Source organism: Xiphophorus maculatus, chromosome 23, assembly GCF_002775205.1.
Source record: "Xiphophorus maculatus strain JP 163 A chromosome 23, X_maculatus-5.0-male, whole genome shotgun sequence".
In the NCBI taxonomy this organism is placed as follows: domain Eukaryota; kingdom Metazoa; phylum Chordata; class Actinopteri; order Cyprinodontiformes; family Poeciliidae; genus Xiphophorus; species Xiphophorus maculatus.
The window spans coordinates 15,350,880-15,377,946 of record NC_036465.1 but is presented as its reverse complement, the minus strand read 5'-3'; the positions used below and the strand labels follow the sequence as shown (position 1 = coordinate 15,377,946).

General features: G+C 35.8%; 1 protein-coding gene across 1 annotated transcript in view; it reads left to right on the top strand.

The window, feature by feature from the left end:
- The first annotated feature begins 8,221 nt into the window (after positions 1–8,221).
- Positions 8,222–27,067, top strand: part of LOC102220971 (neuronal acetylcholine receptor subunit alpha-7-like) — a 30,209-nt gene continuing 11,363 nt past the window's right edge. Inside the window, exons 1-4 of the mRNA XM_014472806.2 lie at positions 8,222–8,485; positions 20,020–20,159; positions 20,873–20,917; positions 21,159–21,268. Coding sequence (XP_014328292.1) covers positions 8,416–8,485; positions 20,020–20,159; positions 20,873–20,917; positions 21,159–21,268 — 365 coding nt within the window. The 5' untranslated portion in view covers positions 8,222–8,415. The remainder of the gene's footprint in view (positions 8,486–20,019; positions 20,160–20,872; positions 20,918–21,158; positions 21,269–27,067) is intronic.

Below are 27,067 nucleotides of genomic sequence, written 5' to 3'. Positions count from 1 at the left end.
CCTATAGTTGGTCATAATGCTTTAATTTTAACATTGCTGTTGCAAATTTGCTTCACTCACTATCCAGGATTTGTTAGTGGTAGCATTATGTTGAAGTTTACATCCATGTATGTTTTAGTTAAAGCTAAAACTGTCATGAATTGCAGAATGAGGTGGTAAGGCAAATGAGGTAGCCCCAGGTTGCAGATAAGGCTATGATAATTTAATGGTGAACTCTTCAACAAGCCAGACAGCACAGATGAGCAAAGTCAACAACTCACACTGGTAGTAACTGGAAACCGACAAGAAGACAACTGACAGAATAAAATAGACTTACAGATTAGTCAAGGACCAGACGAGGAACACAGGTGGGGTTAAATACACAGAGGGTAATCAGGGAACGAGACACACCTGGGAACAATCAAGGGGTAGACAGGACAACACGGAGACTCAAGACACAGAAATCCAAAATAAGAGGTTAAACTGCATAATATAGGCTTAACACATGAAGGGGGAAGGTAAAATTTGTGTTCAAATCAAAGGCCAAGACTTAAAATAAATATCAACGTAAGTCCCAGGAGATCTCAGCAATACGTCTTGTTGAGATAAGGCTCCAAAGACTTTAAAGAACGAGCCAAAGATTTCATGTGAATCATTTGCATCATGTTATATTTGCAGCATTTTGAAATTACTGTTGCAGCTGCACAAACACTGCCACAGGAAAACTGAAGTTGCCATCAGAGTTAATTCATACTTGTAATAGTGGTAAACAGAGGACAGAGCAAAACTGAATATTAAATCAAGCTAAATAGGAACCTAAGCAAGGTTAAATGTGCATATAATGACCTGGGGTGGTGTAATATTTACCAGAGTTGTTCTTTGAAGATTCCCAGTTCTTCCACCCACACAGTCACTAAACTCTCAGATCTCTTTCTGCAGATCTGCTTGTGTTTTCCAAACTGTCTGACTGTGTCACTTTCCTCACCTGTAACGGCATCGTTGACCTTTTCCACAGTTAATTTTAAAGTATGTGTGAGAGATTTGACCTTTCACTGACATTCCATTAAAAAAAACAGAGTCAGTACCTGCACAGACTAACAAATTTGCAGACTTGCAGTGAGAGGACACAGGAGACGCCGTCTCTGGAAGACCAATGTGCCAGTCTAAGGCTTTTGGGTGATATTATTGTTGAGATGAGGCATCATTTCCAGGAAGATGGGACTAGTGCCATAATGAATAGGATGAAATCTACTTTGTACAGATATTAACTGGATGAAAAGGTTTAAAAATACAAAACCACAACAACCCGAATTGTATGCATGTAAAAAAAAAGCCTTAAACATCTGAGGTAAAGTAACTGAAACATTTCTCAATTTATAAATTAGATAAATCAAAGTGTCTGAAGATTCCCTTAATAATAATCAATGTTTTCCTATGACTCAGGTATAAATATGACGTGACATAATAATAGCCACACTTTAAAATAGGACAGAAAATTAAAAAAAGGACTCAAGTGAGAGATATTTCAATGTAAATATTGTGAATATAAAAAAAATGAATACATAACTAACTAAACTAAACTAAAGGACTTTTTTCTCATTTGGTTAGACCAGATTGCTAAAGTTAACCCATAAAGTTGCACTAATTTGATGTGGTTCCACTAGGAAGGAGAACTACAGTACATCACTTGTGAAATCTTCACTTGGATTTGACAGTAGTAAAGCCATTTTCGTTTGTTTTTTTTATGTTTGTTTTTCCAACTTTACTGCCAAAAAAATGTCAAATATGTACATGTTTCAGGAAATGTTATATGCAAACAGACACAGAGAAATGCACAAACACACGTTGGTGTCTTTCACACATCAAAGGTAGCAACTCAAACTAGAACTCAAACTCTTCTGACCTCATTCTATCAAATACCTGCACACATATGCACCCTGCTGGGACGAGTGTATGTTTTTTAAACAAATATTTAATTTAGAAACATGGAGAGATGTGATTGGGTCTTTGATAGTAAAAACAAAAATCATCTTTTTTTTTTTTACTATCTTTAAATGAAATGTCCTCATTTCAAATGAAATTGTTATATATATATAAAAAATAAATCATCTTACAATAATATGCAGAAAGCTTAAAATAGTTATTCTGTCATCTATTTTTCAGAGATAGAAATAGAACCAACATATAGGCTAACATCTGCTGTTTGCTTTTACAGCACTTCTTGCATACATTCTCACAAACATGACATAAACATACAGCTGTCAATCATTGCATCTACTTGTTTTTTTATGGTTTAAAAAACAACATACACAAAGAAGAACATTAACAGAATACTTTACTTATAAAGGGCATCAACAGTGAGTTTTGCCCCCACATTCACATCTGTTCTCACCACTTTAACAAACAAACAAGCAATGTCACACATTTTCTGCTTCAATTGAGCAAGTTGACAGAATGTGGGCTTCATATTGGTTAATACGTTATTTATACATATGTTTTATTTATATTTTATTAATCCTGCCTCTGACCTGCTTTACTGCAACAAAATTAATAAGCTGGTTATCTAAAACTTGGAGAAACAAGTTGCATCATCTCCGTTTTTACTTTACATCCAGACAGTATAAACAGCGTACCACTTTTTCAACATTTTGTTATGTTACAGCTTATTCCAAATTGTACTAAATTTATGTCTTTCCACAAATATTCTACAAATACCTCATCACAGCAATGGGTAAATGGGTTTTTGAAATATTTACAAATTTATTAAAAGTGGAAACCAAGAATCACATTTATGTCTTCACAGCCTCTAATGAAGCTCAGTATTGAGCTGTTTCCAAAAATTAACCTTGATATGTTTTGACACCTTAAACGGATTCCACTTGTGGTTAATTCTGTTGATTGGACTTGATTTGGAAAGGCACTCAACTATTTATATACGGTCCCACGATTGACAATGCAGATCAGAGGTCAAACACAAAGCATGAAATCAAGGGAATTATCTTTAGACCTCTGAGACAAATCTGAGGAAGACCCCAGAAACATTTTTACTGCTTGGAAAGGTAAAGCTGCCTAAAAATGGGTGTGCTAATCTTGGGGCATCGTATTCAAAAAGACCTGATTCTGTAATTCCTGCCAAAGATGGATCAACATGTTACAAAGCAAAGGCCGTGATTAGTTATGTGAATGTAACTTCTTGGTTCTCTAATTTCAATACATATTGTCAAAAATACTTTTTCACATTGTCAAAATGAGGTATTCATACGTAGATTTTTAAAGAATGGTATTAATTTCTGACAATTTTTAACCAAAATCTTTGGAAAAAGTGAAGTGCTGTGAATTCTTTCTGGATGCACTGCAACTCTCAACACATTTATTGTTGCTTTGTCTTATGAATATTTTACTGCTGACAAGATTTGTTTCAATTCATAAAAATAAAAACTGACAAAAACCGCCCATAAAACTCTCCACCTGTGCTCACACAAACAAGGGGGGAATTCTCTCTAAGGCAGTTCTTGGTGCTATTTTTCTTTTTAATTACCATGTGCTTTAAACAAGCAGTGAGGCCATAGAGCCTCATCAGTTATGAGTTTGCTTGGGGCCAAACAAACACTGCAGAGAGTGAGATGTTTTTATTCTTCATCTGGCTTTGAGCAGAAATACTTTTTTTAACACAAAGGATTTGTTTGCCACTCCTTCCTCTGGGGATAAAGTCACATACAGAGCAGTCAAAGAGTAAAGACTTCCAGTGACTCTAAAATAAGGCATGTATCCAGAGTCACTGCAGAGAACCTCGCATGGTTTGCAGCTTCCACTCTAAAATATTGGTTTTGCATATGTAGCTGATAACGTGGCTAAAGAAATGCATAAGTGTAAATGTTTTAAAAAGAAATGTATTGCTGTATAGCTTTTTTAAATGTTTATGTTGATTTGATATGCTTGATCTCTCTCAGCCAATGAATATTTACATAGCAACCTTTTAAGGAAAACCACAAAGTATGGAAATACGAGTGAAATACAAATAACATTTTGAAATACATAAACCACAAAAAGAGAAAAGAACAATAGTTCAAAACTAAAATAAAAGGGGTCAGAGAAACTAACAGCAGTCTCTTGTGACCAAGGTTGTTAAGTTCTTGATATTATGCAAACGTGTTTGAAAAGATTTGATCTTTCTATACTTGGGCTCCTTTCACTTGATCACTTCAAAATGTCCTTGCTGGCCTTTAGATGTAATCAAAACAGTTTGTTTTTTCAGAACATTGTGTCTTAAAAGAAAGAGTGACAGGCAGGGTCTCAAACACAAATTGTGCCCATAGAAAAAGAGGCTTAACCCAAGTTTTGACAGCGAAAAGAAAATAAAAGTAAGCAGATATATCAATGCAATTAAATTGAAAAGAGTAAGATGTTTTAAATCCTTTGAAGTTTTACAACATGGTAATGCAATTTTTTGCAGCAATGCCTTGCAGGTAGGTCTCTTGTTTAATTCATGACTAGGTTATATATGACTTTCAGTGTTGACTTTGCCTGCTGTAGTTATGTGTGCATATTTTTTTCATCTATTTACTATGACTTACTCACACAGCCAAAAAATGTTGATTGCTTAGTTATGGAGGAAGAGAGACAGATGTGGTTTGGGATTGAATAGAGGACTTGTGTAATGACAACATGTGGTGCCAAATACTCTGGGCTCCTTAGGTAGCTGTTTATTTTTTAACTCATAACATTAAATGACTAAATAATGCACAAGAGACCGAGTTGTTACAAACATCTCGCAGCTGCTACTTTAGCCTCCAAACGTCTCTGTCTTTCCACTCAATATAGAGGTAGGTATAACAACTCCTTTTGGATTTTTTTTTTTAAGTCAACAGATGTTTTGGAAAATATGAAGATGATTACTGGCTGAGCTCACTATGTGTCTAGGAGATCTACAGTCTGGAGTGAAATTATGCACGAATTGAAGTTAGTTAAACACATGCCCTCCGATACAGTTTCCTCAATCATAAATAAGTAAGGTAAGACAAAATGGATATGAATTAATTAGATACCACAGACTCAACACATCATTTTAAATAAAACTCCTTTTTTCTGCTGGGAAGAGTAACAACATGGAGACAAATAGACAGAACATTTGGAAGAATAGTTAGTATTCTTGCTCCCTGCCTGTGGGGCCCTATTTTCATCTGAAATTATTTATGGACTGGAATAAATAGGTCACTTGATTATGAGCCAGCTTGGCACAAAAAGGAGACAAGTACAACAAAAATGCAGTTGATGAACCTCATTGTAACACCAGGAAGTGGGAAATTGCAAAGAGACACATGGCACGATTATAGAAAAACTGTCGACAGCTGTGCGACAAGCAGGGTCGGCTGGTGATAGCTGCTTGCTTTATGAACTGGAGACGCTAATTCTGCCCATTACACAGAACTTATGGACAATGGATTTCTCTCTCTCTCCTTTTTTCCTTTTCTGTTATTTTTTAATACGAATCAACAGGAGCTATTTTTTAAAATGAACTGTCAAAATAATCTTTCACACACTTTTAGTTCATTCAGCTTTTTGATGAAATAAATAACAATAAGAGTAACTATTATAAGTAAGTGTTTTACTCTTAATGGCAAATAATTATTCTGTACTGTATGTGGTGCCAAAATAATTATAGCACGTCTCTGCAGTAAAGCCATTGAGTGCTGCAGCACTCGTACCTCACCGTAATAAACTCATTACATACTATTTGTTTACCAACACGCTAAGTGTACATGAAATGGTCCTTTGCTGTTTTAATTGGGCTTATTTCAGACTGTGTTGAGCATATGCTGTTACTATGTAAACTACATTTGTTTTCATTGCAGAATGGAGGTTGTTTTGATTAATTAACAAGCACAATGAAGCCAATTAGTCAAGAAACAAACTGCAGAGAGCTGCACAATCTGTTCTCTCCTGGTTCCAGGCTGCTGAGCACCACCAGTTAAAGGTCGGCAGCACCAACCTGATATCAAGTCTGACCTTTTCACTCAACACACTTTGATTTGTTTTTGACAGGAAAATTGTCATTTGATTTGTTTTCTAAATATATATATATACCACATGCTTCAGTCAAAACAAAATACATGCAACATATTATTTAATATGACTAAAATGTTCTACTGATCGGTTTTTGTTTAAGGGGAAAAAGCAAATAAATAAAGAGTAGAAATGTGATGGACAACACCTTTTGGTTGAAATATCTCATAATTTAAACAAACCTTGGTGAAGAACAAGTAAACACTAGGAAATATTTAGACTATATAAAATGTCCATACACCCATCCATCTGTCCATCCATACGTCGTCTTGAGCTTGTTCGAGATAGAGAAGCAGAGGTAAAAGTTCTAGGTGGGCAACCCAGACATTTCTTCCCATCAGTGTTCACTCCAGCAAGTTCTGAGTCTCCAGAGTCTCCACTTGGTGGAAAACCTTCATAAGGAGGCACCTGGCAGCTTTATGACCACAAACTGCTACAGCTAGACTTTGTTGTTTTTTTTAATGAGAAAGTTTAGTGAATAAAGTTTGAGTTCAATCAGCCTATTTCATCCACATCTGAGCTTAAGTTCTTTTGCTTATGTTAATTTCTTATAAAAATTGGAGGAATAAGACATAAATACAGACATATTGGCTCAACTCCATCAACCCAACACAGAATAACGCTGCAGAGAAGGCCTCTTATTTTCTGTCTATCCATTTGCTGCTCCATCAGTAATAAAAATCCTCCATCTAGGTAGAGGCTTATCCTCTACCTAGATGGAGGATTTTTTTACTTGAGAAACATAAGCTCAACCTTATATGAACTGATTCTCAACCAGGGGCTCCTCAGTTGCTGACTTCTCCAATGCGAGCTGAATTTCAGATTTTTAATACGCCAACAGAACCACATCATCTATAAAAATATGAGTTTCCCAAAAAGACACCATCCTCTTCCCCTCTTCTTCTTAAGATCCTGTCCATGAACACCATAAACAATATCAGTGAAAAGCTGCAGCCATTGCATGCAGAGTTCCATCGTGCACTGAGAACAACTTTGACTAATATTTTACATTTTATAGCTACTATTTTATGACAAACAAAGGTTTTAACTGTTCCTTCATTAAATTTAATGTGCAGATAAAACACTAGACTCTCTCTGTTGGAGTGTCATTGTACTCCAGACAGAATGTGACAGGTTCCAGTCTTTGCTCAGATGTCTCTGTAAGTTGTCATTGTCTTTCTGACCTTAAAAAGATTTTCCGATGTACTGCAGGTGAATAATTTATTCTGTTGCACATCTAAATATTCTGAGTATGAGGTTGTGTACTTGTTTCTAGTGAGCTCCTTTGTTACGTTGACAATATAGACCTTTACAAGGAACTGAAAGGAAACGTTGGGGGCTCTCTTCAGCTGGAACTACATAGAAAATCCACATGTTTAAGACCATTAAGGTAATTTATATGTTTCTATGTCTAGCATGTTTCATGGCACCTCTCAGTGCAATAATAGTGTAAAATCAAAAGAAAACTGTAAAATGTCTTAATCTTTTAGAGTTTACATTATCGGTGGTGCAAAGGAAATACAGAGAATTACCCCATTAAAAAATGGGTCCGGCAGATGTGGAGCAATTTAAGTTAAAGTTTTTAGGTGGTCAGGATCCTAGGCAGCTTTGCCAAATGTGATAAATAATTTTGAAAACAGAGGCATGTTCAAAGAATGGATTAAAAAATTTAATTTAAAAATGAACTTAGATTCTGTGCCTTTCTACACTTTCTCCAGCTTCTGGGACCTTTATTTCCAAAAGTATTATAAAACTTACTTCAATCTGAAAGGGGAACTGTTTCCAGTTGCAGCCCAAGCCTTTAAAGATCTCCATCTCTTTAATGGGTTTTACTTTTTTTTCCCTCCACTCAACTTTCCATTAATATCTTTAGACAAAACACAACAGCAACAGTAATCTTCTTTATAAATTCATTTTAGAAATCTATTTGAATGGTCTTATGAGACTGAACTTTCATTAACTGTAAACTAATTACAAAAATAATAATTATAATAATCAAAGCAAAGCTTCAAATATTTTTTTCTCTGTAAAAAAAGTGAGTGCAATCACTAAGAGTAACGTAAATCTATTTGTCTCTCTTCACTTCAAAGTTCTGCGTGTTTTTCACAAAAGCGCAATTGCAAAGAGACAGACTGCTAACCAGCTTGTGTGTGTGAGTGAATCTGTACCTGGTGTTGCGTGACGGCGCCATTCTGAACTCCACTCTGCCGTCTGTCAGCCCTTTCCCCCCCTCCTCACACTCTCTTCATTCCTCCTCCTCTTTGTCTCTTTTCTGCCTCTCGTTCATTCCACCGGAGAGCCGCAGCGCCATCCTCGAGGATCCGACACGGAGAGCCCACAGCCGGGCAGCGGAGTTCAGTGAACAGCGTCAGAATGCGGTGCCACAAGTTTTGGGGTCCCTGTTCGGTTGGATTTTATATTTGTACTGCCATGCTTTTTAAAGGTAGGTTTGAATTATAGTCACTTTGGATTATTTTAGGTTAAATAGCGTTGTATGAGTTTTAATTCAAACCCAAGATAATGTTTTATTAATTGGAATGATACAAGTTTGACTAGAATTTGATATTTTAGCAGCTTCTTTTTATGTTGTGATGCGTTCACTAAGGAGTTATCAACTTAACTAAAAAAAATATGGTTTAGTTTCCTATTGCATGCTTTCTGAATCCCTACAAGGACAGTTTGAATCAGTTTGGTCTTAACTAATTTATACAAGGGCAAATAATTATCACAAGTAGTTATTTTCAAACCCTGTGCACACATCTGATTACATACATATACCTTCTGCACATTTGGCTTTGGTTAGTTCATGTGTAAATTGATGTGCATGCATGGGTTTGTAATTCAGCTCCATTCCATCATCATCATCAGCAGCAGCAGCAGCAGCAGCAGCAGCAGCAGCAGCAGCAGCAGCAGCATCCTCATCCACAACATCTGGGCTGTTTTCTTTCCACTTTGTAGTAGAGAGGTTTATTAAATTTCCACCTGCAAACTTAATGTGTGAGTGTGACATGCACCCACAAAATTATATATTGACCAGTCCTCACACCTTCCAATGCTCATATCTCACCTTGTTACAACCAGTCAGTGGCCAATCTGTGGGAAGGAAGATGGAGGGGAGAGAATATACAAAATAAATAGATACAGATCACATTTAAACCCATGACAACAGGCCTTCCTGTCATTTCTGTTGCATACCTGGAGGTAACTTTCAAGTGAGTACATTAATCGACATTAAAGTTTCACAAATATTGCAAATTGGGGGTTATGTGTTCGTCTTTACAAAACTGACAAAGCTATAAGAACCAAAAGCATGCTTAGGTGTCAGATAAGTAAATAAAAAATGCTGTCCAAACTAACCCTGTTCTAAGTGAATAAGTAAAATGTTAACCCTCTATGGCATGACTTTTTATTTTTGTGGGGAAGAAATATTTTCCTGCATTCTTTGGGAGCTTGGTGGTCCCTAATTACATGTCAATCATAAAATCGGACTCTGACACCTCCTGGAACCAGATTTGGGTTTGTTGCCTCAGGGTAACATTGGTCTAGAACACCAAGATTGTCTACACTGATTATGAGAAATGAAATACAAATCAAACAAAAACTATATTCATAAAAGAACTATTTTTTGGACAAAAATATGTCAAAAATCATGCCCCCCAAAAAATAAAATAAAGGAGCAATGTGAGGTACAGCTATGTGGTTTGTTGCCTGAGGGCAACGCCATGCCATAGAGGGTTAAATTATGTTAACTTAAGAATCAGCTGTCGTTAGCCATATTTTTGGGGAATGTGATAACTCCACACTTTAATGCCAGACATCTAGAAGCAACAAATGCTTAAATAGAACCTGTCTAATAACATCAAGTAGAGTAAAAGATCTAAAAATGGTTCACATTATGCACCAATCTTAAGAAATTAAAGAGATGCTAAGAAATAAAGTCAAAGACTGAAAATGATCCATTTGGAAAGGGTTGCAGAAACATTTTTTTTTTTAGATTTTATGACTAACGCAAACCAGAGTGAGAGGCAGTATTCAGACAAGAAGAGAACATGAAACAGTGGTAAATCTTCCCTGGATGGCCAAACTACCAAAATGACTCTAAAAGCGCATCAACCAATCATCCAGAAGGTCACAGAAAGAACCCATAACAACATCTTAAGCTCCACAGGCCTTCCTGAGTTAAGGTCATTATTCATGACTCAGTAATAAGAAAGAGAATAGACAGAAATAGCATCCATTGGGAAGCTGCAATGCAGAAACCATTGATGACCGGAGATAATGATCAATCTGATGATGTGGTCTACGTAGGCTCAGAGCTGCCCCACAAAAAATCTCTAGATTAGGATTAAATCGACATTTTAGATATTTCTAAAACAAAACATAAATTCTTCTATAGAAGTTTATTTAGCTCAAACTCCATTAAAAGCCTATTTTCTGATCCATTCTTATCCCTGAACTTGTGTTGGAAATTGTAAGTTGATAGAGTTATCTTTTGCTTCTCAGATTATTTAAACAAAAATGGTAACAATGTGTGTATGCATGTTAAACACATTTTCTAGCAGAGTAACATACAGTGTGCCCCATTGAATCATGTTAGTCAGATAAACTTTCTCATTCTAAATTAATGTTCGTTATTGTTTCTAGCACTGTGATCTTCTTTACCTATCTTTATTTATTACGTCATATATCCATCTCTATATATCCAATCATTTTCTTTTCTTGTCTTTACTGACTTTACATCTTTTTTATTTCTAAGAAACATTACACACTATTTTGTCCTAGTTTATGAGTGTTAGAGAAGACTTAAACTTTTTTATTGCCTCATAGAAAAGGGAAATGTATGATCATGACTCAGTTTACAGTCAACGTTTTCATATTAATTGTAAATTAGTAAATCAATTTTGAAACTTTATTTGGATTTAAATATTCATGAAAGAAATAATAATCTATAAAACTAACCATCTTAGTGATCAGTAATTTTTATTGTATTATTTTGTTGCATTTTTATTTTAATCAATTTAATATGTATTTAGATTTTTTTAAGTAACCTGGTTCCAATTATGAAGCTAAACCAGTTATACTCTGGTACACAAAATATGCATTTTACTCACACACCCAAGGTGAAGGTCACTGAACTGCCCTCAGCTCAGAGTGCATGTTCTCTGCTCTTTGTGTCTCTGTGCTGCCCTGTGATGGCCTGGTGATGGGCTCCATCCTGCTCTACTCCGCAGGGACAGAGTAGATAAAATAAAAAATTTACATATATTAATCTTCAAACATGTTAGAAGTACACTAACTATTTGTCTGACAGCAAATATGCTAAAGTATGTTAGGCTTTAGTGTAGGTATTATAACTTTTAGATGCCTCAGTCAGGCTTTTACCTACTTGATGCTGATTTCTGAGGTCTGACTGTTTCTGATTTGATTTCAAAGAGATATAAGACATAAAAAAGGCTGATGTGTTCAGAAAAATGGTGGTAAGAATCAATGGATTGTCAATAACAGATCATAGCTTATGAACAGGGAATATACTGTGTCTCCTGATTAACTGGTGCATCTCTAATATTTTGCTTTTTAAAGTGCACAAGGTTAACAAATCCTATGCCAAACATTCCAGATTTCAAATCACGTTTGATGACACAGCCAAACTTTGAATCATCACTACTATGATTGTGTGGTTCCACTCAGTTTGTCCATTGAACTCGACTTCAGGCATCCAGAACTTTAAGGCTGCTTTTCTTTCTGTGTCTCTTGCTGTATTTTTTAAAACGGTTTGGGTAATGGGCGAACCACCTGGGTTACCATCTGAACATCTGTTGCTGTTTTCCCCCAACAAACTCATCCCTCTTCCAAATGATTATGACTGAAATAATGAGGTGCTAGAACATGGCCTCTAAATTATTGTAGACCTTAATCTGTCTACAACAGATAACGAGAATGCTAAAATGAAAAGGAAACACTTTTCTTTTCTCTTGATTCTTTACTTTTTGTAAGACACTTGTTTCCTGCTATCATAAAAACTGTAGAGTTACACACATCCACAAATTTTATATGTCTGCTCCAATCCCATTGACATTTCAATGCTAAAACGTCTGTTAGCAATAATTAAGGTGCTTTACAATCTGAAGGACAGATAGAAAAGAGTAAAGAATGACATATTGTAGCTTTAGTTTCATTTCTTTAATCCTCCCAAGGCGTTGGCCTTTTGTGTTTTGGAAAGTTGAGAATTAAACTCACATTTATTAGCTTTTATCCAAATATGCATCTTTAAATGTATATTAGATTGGATGTAATGTGTCCCTTTCTAGTGTATGTTCACTGGCTCAGACTTTCATTTTAAACGTTGAGCTGTATAGTCAAAATTTGCATGGCGGTATCACAGATGTGAAAGATGTGAAAGACACTCAGCACTACCCAGTACTTCACTGATTCAGCTAGAGGATAGTGCAGTACTGGAGTTGTGTCTATAAAGCTGTAGCCAACAAAGTCAATAAGAATATATCATTACCTGTAAAGGATATATGAATGACAAAGTCTAGGTTGAAGGTTGAAAAACACCTTTGGTGCAAAGTGTCAACGTTACCTTTGTAATAATCTAAAAAATAACATATTTTGAAAATTTTTTAAAAAACCAAAAGGACGACCTTTTATTCATTTTAGTACACTGACTGGATCTTGATTGGTTATTTAGTAACTTAAAATTACAAATATCTTAAAGCGTGTACTTTAACTTATAATCATAATGTGGTATTACACATGTGGTAGACATGTTGGTAGGTGACAACATGTGCATTTATCATTTTACATCACTATCTGCAGTTTGCATGTTACCTACTCTTCCCTGTTTTCTATACCCACATCAATACCACTTTTATATTTGTTATATCTTGTCATATGGCATTTGTTGGAGCATCAACAACAAAGGCTGTCAGGGAGGAACGTCTGTCAGTGTTGACTTTTTATGCTGCATCAGGGTCTCCCCTCAATAACTCCTGTGTTTCAGATTGTTTGGAGATCAGAATACTTACACGTTCCAAACTGTATAAAAGATTTGACTTTTGCATTTATTCCTGATATTCATCAAGCGACTTTTAAAGATGTGAAATTCCTCTCTGGTCTCCAATGTTCTTTTCCGAGGTCAAACCTAAAAAGGAAGACTTCTGAAAGCACATTAGATTTTGAGCTGAATGAGAGTGCAAATGTGTTTCCTTGAAAGCAATTCAGTTCTCCAATTTTCCAAAGCCCTTAGTCATTTCATCTGTATTGTGTTTATGTTTGTTCCTTTGAATTTAGGTGAATTTATTTTGAGCCTCGGTAACCATGTAATTCCTGGCTGCAGAGTATTTGGCAGCACAGGAGCTAAGAGAGAATGATTACAAATGAGAAAATAACACTAAAGTGTACTCCTCTAAGAATAATAATACATGACACATTAGGTTCTTTTAGAACTCAAAAAGGCTAAAATACAAACAAAAGAAAAATAGTACAATTAGACTAAACACATTAGAAAGCCAAAGTAAGGAAAAACTGAATATGCAAAACCAAAGTAGCTAAGAAAAACGTTAAGTCCTAAAGATTATCATTATTATTCATGATTATTTTCCATCTTAGGTCCCCGTTTCATCCCTTCCTACTTCCATTTCATAGCATTCATTGAACTATGGAGACAATTAAAATGCTTGAGGCCTGAAAAAAATCAAAGTAACTGTTATATTTACCGTTCTTCTGATGGTAGATACGATTTATTAGAGTCAATCAATTTGCTTACAGTAAACAATGCATAGGGCATACAAAATCACTTTAGGTCTCTTGTTGTCCAGTGGTGGTAACATCCCCCAAATGGATACAAATTGGTTCAAATATTGCTAAGCTAAAAGCTTCTTTTGGGTTTGAAAACATGCATCAATGCACTAAATGACAAAAAAATCATGTTACTGCTGTTGCTGTATGTCTTGTTGCCATGGCGCAGATTTTGTTTTTAAAACAGATGTAAGCAGTGGTGGATCGCCTAAGCAAAAATTATTGAATAAACACGGGAAATTTAGTTTTAGTTTTGATAGTGACCAGTGTAGTCATTGCTGCTTTTCTTTTTGTTTATCACGGGAAAATTATTTTTGAACACTATAATGTTATAAAAGGATAATTATATTGTACAATTATTGTATAAAGAAAAATCAGTCTGATCTTGTAGATGTAGCAGCCTTCCTCATTGACCAGCTGGAGAGTTATGGCAGGCTTCATATTTTTTACCATGTGTTCAGCATGGACATGTGACTCAAAGTACAATAAGACATCTGTTAAATTTTCTTAACCCCAGTAGTGTGGAAAGGAGGTGCATGCATGTAAATCCTGGACATAATTTCATGTGGCATATAGACTGATATGGTTTCCATAGGAATCAAAACCATGGATATCCATATTTTTAGCCATTCATTGTTCACCACCTGTATCCTGCAATAACTAAATGAAATGTAACATAGTTTAGAGCCTGTTGAACTGCTTTGTCAGCTTTATAAGAGCTATTGTGAAGCAGATGCAGATGTTATCAAGTAAACACCAATGCATATGCATCTAAAAATCCCACATTGTTTAACTAAAGAGTTACTGAATAACAACTGTAGATTGTGAATTTTAAAGAAAATATCAAGTCCAGAGAGGCAGCAATCACTGTGATTTGCATGAGAACCAGTCAACCTACTTAAAAGATCTTTAAAAAGATGTAATCTCTATATCATTAATGGTTTCGTTAAATATGGATTAGCAGTTGCTGAATATCTCAAATAGGAATGGAAAATATTGATGTTATGTAATCAAAACAACTCCGTTATTTCTGCTCGGCAGCTTTTTAAGCATTTATCCGCATTAGAAATCTGGTGGCAATCTTTTAATTTACCCAAAGCATAAGGAAAATATTGGTTTATTTAGGTTTATATAATAAATTACTTTGCTCAAATGAACGTACCGCATCACCTGTACTGAAAGAAAGAAAAGAACATCCTGTAATTGTGTAGGTAAGCAGCTCTGACTGGATGGGTACAGCTGGGTGCCTCAGGGTTCACAAAAACACCCTGATGGTCATTTAGTGCTCTCCCTAAAATAGCATTCCTATTTTTTTTTTTGTTTGTTTGGGTGTTTATCTATGATGTGGTGTGAGAGAAAAAGAGAGGAAAAAAGTCCCCCAGGCTGCCTGATGAGCATGTTTAGAAGCCTCATCTGAATGCACTGACCCAGTAAAGAATATTCAAATTGGCCCAAATCACCAAGCCGGATATCTCCGTATCTGTTTCCTTGTGAGTGTGACTGATAGAAGTCAGTGCATACGCAGATGCCGCCCTAAAAGAATGTAGTTTTAGCTTTCAAATAGGATAAGACAATTTTTTGATAGTGTCTTACACCTTTTTATTTTTTCCTACAAGCTCTAGCTGTGATATTTTTGGTAATTATTTTTGCCCCATACCGTAAATCATCAGTAGAATGCTCCCATCAATTGCAAATAAGGGCAAAAGTTTGAAGAGCAGACATAAAAGTGTGTGCAAGGACAATAAGAAACACTGAGACAGAGGGAGGGATGCTGTAAAAATAAAAAGAAGAAAGAGGGATTTACTGTTCATGGCGAGTGAGGGTTAGTGGCAATAAAGATGGTATAAAAAACTGATGGTGAGAGATGGGAAGCTTGACAGAAATAGAACAGAGAAATGATGGGGATAACCCACAATTGATTTTCACTTTAAAGATTCTAAAGATTATTAGTATCCCTTAGTATATGTTTCGTATAATCATATAAACAAGAGTTTTGAATCAGGTAAGGATCTTTTTCAATCCATCCATCCATCCATCCATCCATCAATCCATCCATCCATCCATCCATCCATCCATCCATCCATCCATCCACCAGTCTTCTCGTTGATGTGCTTTTTCTTACTTCAGATGGTAATAGATCAAAGTTTTATGATATAGATTTAATGCCTTTTCTCTTGAAAGGTTGCTGCTGCCATCTGTATCTCACTTTGAACACAGCTGTCAGTCCTTCTTACTCATTCTAACGGTGCCCATAATTGTGAAGTGAAAGCAAAAGGATGCACGGATTTCAAAATTTTTCACAAATAAAAATTTAAAAAGTGTTGTGTGCATATGAATTCAAAAGACTTTATTCTAACCAATGTCATTTTAAGTCTCCTAATTAGTCATTGAGTACACCTGCTTTTAATCTCATCATATATACAGGTTTATTAGAGAACAACAGAGAACAAACAACATTATGAAAACAGGTCAGGGATAAAGTTACACTCAAGGTTTAAGCAAAGTGACTTTATCAACTAATTAAAATATTTCAATAATAACAAAATAGGAAGGGAATTGTAGTTTGGCTGTCAGTCACAACATTTTCCAGATTTTCTCCCCCTTCTTTTACAGACGATGCATTATTGTCTTTAAAAGATAAATTATTTCTGTGCTTTTCTAAGCTGTTTATTTTGAGTCTTAAAGCTTTTAGAAAGCTTTAGAAAGTTGTAGATGAAAAGAGAGGAGCATAGCTGGACAGATGATCTTATCCTTAGAATACAAACTTTGGAAAGAAGGCGTTGCACTTTGACATCTCCACATGTTGCACTTTGTTATTTAAGTTTGAGTGCTATCACAATAAAAGATGATATAGAGATTATATGAAACATTGTCTAGTTTTCATTCAAAATGTATGGAGATCATTTCCCTTGTTTGGTCTTTTTGGAGCCTCAGTTGTTAAGAAAAACTTGACCACAGAAGCTGAATTACTTGTTTCTGTTAGTTTTCTCTGGAGAAACACAGAAGAACTCTAAGTCTTGTTTTTTACTTTGCCCCCAACACTGGACTGGACTGTTAATTGAATTATAATATTGGGTACAGCTTTGGCTTCTCACAGCTATATTGATATCAGCAGCCACTATTGAAATTTTTCATTTAGCTGAGCAAAGAGCAAACTAAACTGTTTAAAATTACTTGTCTGACCCAGACGTTTCAGTGATGGGTCCAAAACAATCAGGCAAAAAATAAGGTTCTGCTATGTTAATATTTCATTTAAAAAAAAACAACTTTTCAAGACTTTTTTTAAATTTTAAAAAGTAGATTTTTTTATTAAAATAGACAGATTTAATTTAGATAAAAGTACCAGAGCTCATTTCTGCACATTTACAACGTGTGCCTGAGCAGCTGTGCTGTAGTTAGTCATGGCTCTACGCTCAACGTGTGGGAACAATTTGACTTAAAGATTGTTTTTCCTGAGATGGCCTTAATATATTAAGAATCTTAACATGGTTTCTGAATGATTTTAAATCAATGGTAAAGTACGCACCAGATTTTGGCATGCATTGGATCTATTATGTTTCACTGTAAATCTTGTAGTTAAAATGATATCTTTATTGAGTTTAGCTTGTTGCGTTTTATTAGGCTCAATTGGTTTGGTAAACACACGCATGTGAGGGGGTGTTCATGTTTTATGTTAGATACAATTAAACAAAAAATGCATGAAAAATTCTCAGAATAAGAAATATTTCCGTTCTTCTGTCTCTTTTTCTCATGTTCCGTGTTTTTCTGTGTTTGAGTTTCCTGTGTTGTCCTGTCTTCCCCTTGATTACTCCCAGGTGTTTCTCGTTCCCTGATTACCTCCTGTGTATTTAGTGTCACCTGTGTGTCTGTGTCTTTGTCGGGTCCTCGTCTCATTTGACTTCCAGTCTGTCGTCTTTGTACTCAGTCCGTCGTCTCATCCATTTGTGTAACGGTTGCTACCGGCGTCGAGCCCTGGTTTCCGCTCGGTCGTGCTGCCCGTTGTATTGGACCATGTTGAACTGTGTTATTATGGACATTCATTATTAAAATCATTCATTTATCGTATCCTGGGTCTACAGCGTCTGCCTCACCACCTCTACACCGCACTTCATGAGACTTTTAAGTATTGTGGCTGATTGTTTCTTCATGGATTTCTGTGTGATTTGGCCAATTTCTTATATTTGCTTCATTAGTGTGTTTATTAAAAATAATACTCCTAGATCTTTTCCTTCATCCTGAGCTTCCGGTGCACACGTTTTGTTTTTGAATTAAAGTTGCTGTCGTGGTTGAATTTATCCAATTATTTAATTCCCATTGAACACAGTTTTATGATACAAGCAGCTCCAGAGACTAAGTTTTCAATTCTTCTCCACTGACTTTATTAGTTTAGTTTTTTTCTCCTTGCCCCAGTTCACACATCACAGTAATAAAACACAACAGAGGTGCAGGAGTGATGTTGGCAGGATGGCAACTGTTGATGAGGCGACATTAGAATTTGTGTACATGTGTCTTTGAACATCTTATTCTGCGTTTATGGGCAAATTTATGACTGCTCCTTCTGCTGAGAGCTTGTAATTGTGTTTTGTCTTTCCAGAATTAAAATGAGAAACTGCCTTAAGGACTTGTCCACTATTGTAAACCCAACCGTGTTTACTGGCAGACCAAGAAAAATGCTGCAAAAATATCTTTCTGCGTGAACTGTCTTAATCCATCTTTCACAGTACACCTAGTAGCTTCATAAGAGCTTCCAGAGAGGTTTTGTTGTGCTCAGCAGCCTTTCATAGCTCCTCTGTCTCTGACCTTAGGCTCTATTCTGCTATAATTCTCCTCATTACGATCTTAATGGACCAATCAGCACCACGCAGACCAAAGGCACATGTCTCTTCACATTTTTCTCCACAGCTTCACTGCTATGTTTTCATTTCTTTGCCCATATTTCCCATTCATACTTGTTATCTGTCTATGATATCCTGTTTATTTTTGATTGGCTGGTTCCTCCCACCCACCATTTATGAACAGAATCCTCACTGGATGTGTGTATGCAGGAAGCACTGTAATTTTAATATCAAGAGCCGCTGTTGTCTGCCTGTCAATTACACATTATACACCCAAAAGTTTTTTTTAAGCGGTATTAAAATGCATAGGAATGCCAAAGTTATGCAAGTCTATTTTCTTGCCATAAGACTGAACTCAAAGACTTGTGGCCCTTTGGCAACAGCACATTAGAACCAGTTCCTTAATCACAAGCTTCTTATTCTTTGAAGAAAAAAAAAACAACACATAGTGCATTACACCCAACCTTGTGTTAGACCATATTTTCACACATAAGCAATGTCAAATGCAGCTTTGGTTACTGGAAAACAATAAAAACAAATTAAAAACTTTTCCAGTACTGTCTGGGAGCCTTGAATTAATTAAGAGTTCTGACACATAGTGCATTGTATAAAAGAAAGCAGTGTGAGTGTGTGTGTCTGTCATGGTGCTAAATACATATGGAAAGTTATGCAAAAAAGGATCTGTTGGGGTGATGAGAGGCAAGCCAACAAACACATCATCCTGATCACCACAGATTGTAAGATTATATCAACTCTTAGTACTGCCACTCTGTGTGCACATGTAGGTGCTACAGTCAGCAAATATTAGTGCAAATGTCAGCATGTGTTTATTTATTCATTATTCAACAAAACTTCTGCCTCAACACATACAGACCTCGTCCCTGCAAACCAACCTTGGACGTTCAGGAACAGAACATCAAAACCCATCCTGGCACAGTCTTTATAGATTAAGTGATGAGGTAGAGTAAGTGGCAGCTTGTTTGAAAATTCACCAAGTAATTTATAATCCATCTGGAGGCAGATGACAGCAAAGGATAAAAGGTTAAAGACCCATTAAATCACTTTTCTGGATTAGAATTAAGCAGGAGAGCTTTTTAAGGAAATCAGAGACAGAATTCAAGCCAAAACACTGAAGAGTTTAGAAAAACAATCACAGCCTAAACCATTGTTGATCTGGGTATGGGTCATTGGTTTAGGAATTAGTTAATTAAGGAATGTCCATAACCGAAGAGTCAGTAGTCATAACACTGTTTGTTGCGCTATTGAAATAAATTAGTTTGTTTTGAAAATGCAATGGATGCAAAAATTCCAACCACACTTCTTTTTTCTTTTATTTCCGCAGGTTCCTTGCAGGGGGAACACCAGAGGAAGCTGTACAAGGAGCTGCTGGCGAACTACAATCGATTAGAGAGACCTGTTGTTAATGATTCAGCTCCTATCCTGGTGGAGCTCGGCCTCACGCTGCTGCAGATTATAGACGTGGTGAGGAAAACTGATTGTGTGTGTGTATGTGAAGCGATGTTTGGCCAGTTTAGAGTAGAGATCAGCTTCGTAATGTGAATCTAAAGTGAACATTTTTAGGAATTTAATATTTTTATTATTGAAAAAACATTTTTTTATTGCTGAAAAACATCCCCACAGCATGATGTTGCCACTAGGAATCTGGATATATGAAAAGTAAAGATATGAGAGATATATCTACCATGTGTAAATTATTAACTTAGTTCACAGCCTGAACTAAACTATCCATTTAGGCAACGGCTACTAAAAACACAACAAACTGGAAAACATTGCATTCCTAGGACTGATGTTGTATCCTGCAAAAATGCTGAAAACAGTGAAAATGTAAAGCTTTTATGTGCCAAAGGGATGGATGCATGTTTTTAACTCTATTCATAAGTGACATAAGCATTGTGCTTTTCATGTGTGAAGCTTGTGTTATCCTTGGAATATTGCTTTTCTATTATTTAGCTACTGTGGAGATAACTGCTCCAGTTCATCATTACTGCTTAGATCCTTTGGGATCAGCAATGCTCATTGCAATGCCCAGAAACAGAGCAGCCATGTCAACAGTTTGTCTTTGAGAGAACTGAAGAAACTATGTGTTGACTTACTGACGGCATTTTTTTTGCTGTACACCACATCATCTATTTTCTTTTCCTTTTCTGTTTTTTTGCTTTTATTCCCATCTCCAGGATGAGAAAAACCAAGTGTTAATGACCAATGCGTGGCTCCAGCTGGTGAGTCAAAGTTTCTTAGGGACACATTATCAACATCTGAATGTGCTTCAATTACATTTTATGACTCAATAATTTTGAAGAGCTTTGTGTGATCATGTTGCTAGTATGAAGAGTGTCAAGTCATGAAGATTGTGTTAGTGAAATCTAACTGTGTTCTTTCAAATATGTTTTAATTTTTTAAAAACATTTAATAATATTGTTTCCTCTCTGCCTCTGGTGAAAGTTGTTCTGTTTTTCTCAGTACTGGACAGACGTCTACTTAAGCTGGAATCCAGAGAATTACCCAGGTGTCCAGAACCTGAGATTCCCTTCTGACCAGATCTGGACCCCTGACATTCTTCTTTACAACAGGTCAGGACCACGCTTTCTTGACCCATGTATATATTTTCTCTTTTTTTTTTCTTATGCCAAACAAAATACTCCAAATGACGCATTTTGACAGTACTCTACAGCAAATAAACTGGCAACTTTTTTCTTCAAGATTTATTTGTTTCAGTGTACAAAAATGTGATTAGAGTTATTTACTATTATGTTTGTTTGGTAATGAATTAGAAAAGGCCAATGAAGTGTGATGTCAGGAGCACTTGCTCCACTTTTCATCACCCTCTGGTTGGCAAAACAGCTCAGCTGTAATTGTGAAGTACAATGCAAAACTCATTGAAAATGTGAGATATGTGAAACCTAGATGTTCATCGTTATAGAGTTCCCCATTGCCTCCCAAAAAATAGAATAATTAAGAACCACTTTGGTGCAGAAACATTAGTTATCAAAAAATTGTGAGAGCCTTCATATCAAAAAGATCTGTTAGCTTTTTACTATGATTTATTTACATTTACATGTCCTATTTTTAGTATCTGAAATGAGTTGTTAAGTCCTGCGCCATGTCATGATGACCTTGTGACCTCTTCCTATACACACTCAGGGCGTGTGAAGTTTGTTTAGTGTTTATTCATTAAATCTGTGATGTTCAGCTGTTAAGTAGGAGAGGAATTATTTGATGAGGTCAGTTGTAAGTTGTCCACCGTTTAATGCTGTGTCTTGTCTTGAGGACTAATTAATTGTCGCAGAAATTACTTAACAAATTCATAAAATTCAGAGGATTGGCCAAAGTGATGATCAAAGCAGTTACTCAGGATTCAATAAGAATCCAGAAACACTGAATTGTTAACTTTTCACAATATCTTTGAAAAGCATCACTTTCTGGATGCGATATTTTTGTGAGCTTTCTTCTTTGGCGGTTTCTGCAAGTATTTGGTAAGCAAACATTAACATTATGTGAATAGTTTAGATCTGACGCGATAAATAATCGTATCAAACCCACTGAGAAATAAGTTTAAGAACCTGTAGAAAATTTACATTTATGTAAATTACATGCAAATTGGACAGTGCTTTAGTGATATAGACAATTAGTCTAATGTAGCTTAAAAAGGGAAAGACAATAAGAACGAAAACAAGCAATAATTTAAATAAATTGAATTAAATAAATTAAATGAAAAAATTTTAAGGTCCTCTTGCCAGGTTGGATAATACAGATTACAAATATTCTTTATGCATGATTTATTTATTTTTATTCCTTTTGAATAAGCTAGTAGTGAATATTACTATTGCTAGATATCAAAACCAGAATAATGAAAACTATCCATTTACTGCATTAGAATCATTAGGGAGTTATAGATGGACAGAGGGAGGAAGGAAGGAAAAAAGAAAGGAAGGAAAGAAGGAAGGAATAGATTCATACTGTATTATCTGAGGTAAACACCCTTATTCTGATGCTGAGTTTTCCCTTCACTTTGAGATTCTGATCATGTTGGTGCTTTTCGTCAGGTGAGGTCATTTTCCTCCAAAAGAGCTAATAGTATTTCCCACATAGTTTATGCCTGGGAGAAAATGAAGCGTTTGGCATTAGCTGAGTGGAAATTGTATGACTAAAGATGATTCAAGTTGAAGAAACCATTTAAAGCTGAAAGAGAGTTCACTGCAGGTGGTCCTCATTGATGTTGCTGAATGAATGAAAGAACCCTTAGATTAGTCTCTCCATGTCTGCATCTCCCCCAAACAAACACACTTCTTCATGCACATCACATGAAAAAACACAAAGGTTGGGGCGTATTAACCCACATTTAGAAGCAAAGCTTTTAGACCTATGAGGATTACCTACATAATCTCTCTGCTTACACCCCTCTCTTGTCCCATCCCTGCCTTTCACCATGAGCCTTCACTTTCCCACTCTGCCCATCCTCCTTCACCATCTCTCTTTTCATCACAATTTATTTTTGTCTCTCCTCTCTTTCATGAATCACCCTTTCACTATAATTCACTCTTTTCAATCTGCGTTTTCCACCATATTTTATTGTTTCTGACCTTTATAAATAATTTCATCTAACTGAGCCTATCAAAGTGTCAGTATTTTACTGTTGCTCTCCTCTTGTGGTCAACCTTTCTTGTTTGACAGATGGCTTCTGTTGTGTTGTTACTCTGCTAACTTCTTAGATATGTGAAAAGAACAAATCAAACTTCAGGAAATGTTCAGGTGCTATTTGTCCTTCTCAGTAAATGGAAGCAGATCTTCTTTTTATGTTGCTCATAATCATTGCAGTGAGTTTAATTAAGTAAAATTTTTATATACTGTAAGTATGTAAAGACATACTCATGACAGAGTCTAGATTTGAAAGGTGATAATCATAATGTTGACTAGGAACAACTGGTTGCCATGTGTTTATGTAATGCGTGTAAGCAGCTTACTGACATCGTGACTCGCCTTTAAAACTATTGATTGATTTAACCCCTTAACTGTCGCTTCCAAAATGCGTATTTGTTAGTCAGTCCAGATAAATAGTTCTTTTACTTCAGTCAGTCTTGGATTTGTCAGACATTTTTCGTTTCACATTTGGAAAATATGAACTCATCCCACAGGCACAGTTTCAGTTTGGCTCTGAAGGTTCTGGTACTGGTTTTGGCTAAAACTCTTGGCCCAAATGGCTGCTTGGAACTGAGGTAATAGGCAGATATTTAGTTTACAGTCAAATTAGCGAGGTCACAGCTTCCCATTAGTAGAAAATTAACATTTTTTGTTTTCAGCATTTATATGGGCTGTTGACAAAAGCTCACTATAAACTCTTCTCATACTTAAAATCTGGTTATAAACATAAACAGAAATGTGGAAGTAGCTTTTTGCATGCAACAAATTAATTACCTGCTCCTTGTATACAAATGATTTATAATGCAATTATGGGAGGTAATAACACACCACACATCATTACACAGTGAATGCAACTAATAACAAGGAGTGTGACTGTGTTGAACAACAGACTGATGTACTCATTGTTGTTATGCTGCTCAGATGGGAACTCACAATCAGTTTACTCATTGATCTGGTTTTAATTTGAAATTAATGATGTTCATAGAGCTCAGTTTGGAGATCAATTCAGGAAGTGCATTTAAAGTGATTACAATGTGTGATGATGATTTTGAACTAGTGAAAGCATACACACACTATGCTCTCACTACTATTAGCAAAAAAATTGTTTTGCTCATATTTAGCAAAACTATTTACTATACACAAAACTGTTATAAGGGAAAAAAGATTAAAAATGTCTTCCCTGAGTGGGAATTCTTCCATCTTTTTGATGTGTTCCAGTAGATCGAATTTACAGTTGCTCTCTTAGCTATTAGCCACAACTAAACAACATTTTCTACATGTGTGTCATTTTCTGCTAATAGTTTTCATTATCCAGAGGGGACATGGGAGATTTTTTCTTTTGTATTCCCTCACAATTTGTTTGCATTTCCCTCTCAATAAATATTGTGTTACATCGGAATAGTTCTTGCATTTTCTCGCAAAAAAGTTGCAAATTAACCCTGGTCCATTTTGTATACAGTCAAAGTGATAACAAATGTCTATTTAAAATTGCATTGTAGAACTTTAAGGATGCTCTTTAAAAATGTGTTTATACATTTTTAACTAATTGTTGCAGAAAATTGATTGAAAACTGATCTATTAACTCTGTGGTCAAGTTTGTTTGTGTAATAGCTTTCAGTGAACCTGAAAACAGGTCCTTTATTTACCAGTCAGGTTACTGACATGGAAAAGACTCCAGAACCATAACTGTGTGTAGATAGTGGTACTAAATTGAAAACAACTCAAAATTATCCAAATAGTTTGGATGCACAGTATTTTTTCTTTCCTCCTTTTCTTCTTACAGAAAACTTAGTCATACTCTAGACGTTCTTTGCCTGAATTTTTGATGTAAGTGTTATTGCCAGCTAGTGCCGAGGCATTACAATATTTATGTTTGCATACATGCAAACTTGTGACTGGAAAGTTCTGAAGGCATGGGTATTTGTGAATAATCCTTAAGCTTTTTAACATGCCTTAAATCAGGGGTGCCCCAGTCCAGTTCGCAAGAGCTACTATCTTACAACATTTAGATGCATCTCTGCTCCATCAATCCTGAATCAAATATCTAAATTTTCTCAATGCACAGAATGAATGCTGATAACGAGCAGTTCATTTGATTCAGGTTTGTTGGAGAAGGGATGCATCTAAAAATTGAAGAATGGTAGGACAGGATTTTTGCACTCATGCTTTACATTGTACTGCATTTACAAAGAGTAAACAATTTAATTTAATTAGGGAAACCCCAGACAAAGGAATTTTACTTTAGCTTATTTAGTACAACTTCAGAATCAATCCCAATAAAGACCCAAGAAAGGCCTTTTGTTTTAGTTAAAAGCAGAATGAGACGGAAATAATGTTTTTGATGCATTTTTGGCTATTTTGTCCTGACGTGACAGCAGTTATTATGAGTAACACAATAATGTTTAATGCAAGGAATGTTCCAATGCATTTGTTGAGTCATGTATTTACCATTCACATTGTGTCCATGTACCGCCTGGAGAAATCATATGGCTAATCACCACAAGTCTATACATACTGCCTGGGGAAAATATGTTGCTAATCACCATGTTTGCATCTTTTCTGCTTTATGATTAGCAAACAGAAAGTTCCAGTTCAGTAATTACTGTGTCTGATGCCAGAATGACTCAGTTTGATAAGTAGAATGGAAGATATTTAATTTTTCTTTCCCGACTGAATGATGCAAATGTGATATTATAAGACAGATTTGAACAGCCTTTATTTTGAGATTCTGTTATGAATCAAGAAAAAGGTAACTCTGGGTTTTATTGGCAGATCTGTCAACTACATTTAATAGATCTAACGGTGAACTTCACATTGGCTCCTGATGTCCAGGAGTCCATGCTTGGACAGTTGTTTGTGAATGCCTGTGTGAATCAGGAGTAAACACTTGCATACAAAGTACAGTATAAGCTTCTAAAACAGTCATGCAAGCTGCTCATGTCCTTTTTCAATGTCAGTGGTCGATGGTTTACTTGACTGGAGATCGATGAGGCACATGAAGGACGTCAAGCTCTGGTAGAGCATATAGATTATTTCTGTTCAGGTGACAGAAAGGTTTGGCATAAGGCTCACAAATTTTTAGGTAGCTGTTTCAATTTGTTTTCTTTTATCAAAAACGCTTGTTGTTGGTAAGGAATGTGCTTTTTATAGCACCAAAAAGAAGAACTGAGTTTATGTCTGACTATATAAGCAGGCTGTTGTCACCACAGTTGTTGCTCTGTCGTCTTGATGTAGGAAGATCCTGGGTTTGAATCTTGCCCTCAGATTTTTCTGCATGAAGTTTGCATGGATGGATGGATGTATCTAAAAGCTTTGCAGTAGACACGAGAAGTTGTGATACATACACAAGTTGATGCTCATGTTTTAATCATAGCATGAGCACTCCTGGATTTCTGTAAGAACAAAGTGGGTCATTTACCTTTACAGATCTTTACCCTGACTAATCATTATTTTTCCCCCTTCCTGTTCTTTCTCTGTGATTCTAAGATAAAACTAAACCGTTCAGCTCTACGGATCTGTATCTACAGGATTAAAAATATCCTACTTTAAGTTGGAAACATTTAGCTCAATGTTTATGCAGTTTGTTCTTGCAGCTAGTGAACTTTGTCACTTTAAGGCTGTCAAACAGAATGCCTGACATCATGTTTCCCAGAGGACCGTTTAGTTTTTGGGTTATGACGTAACATGTATGGATGGATGGTTCTGACAACGCCGCAGCCTTGAATTGGAGG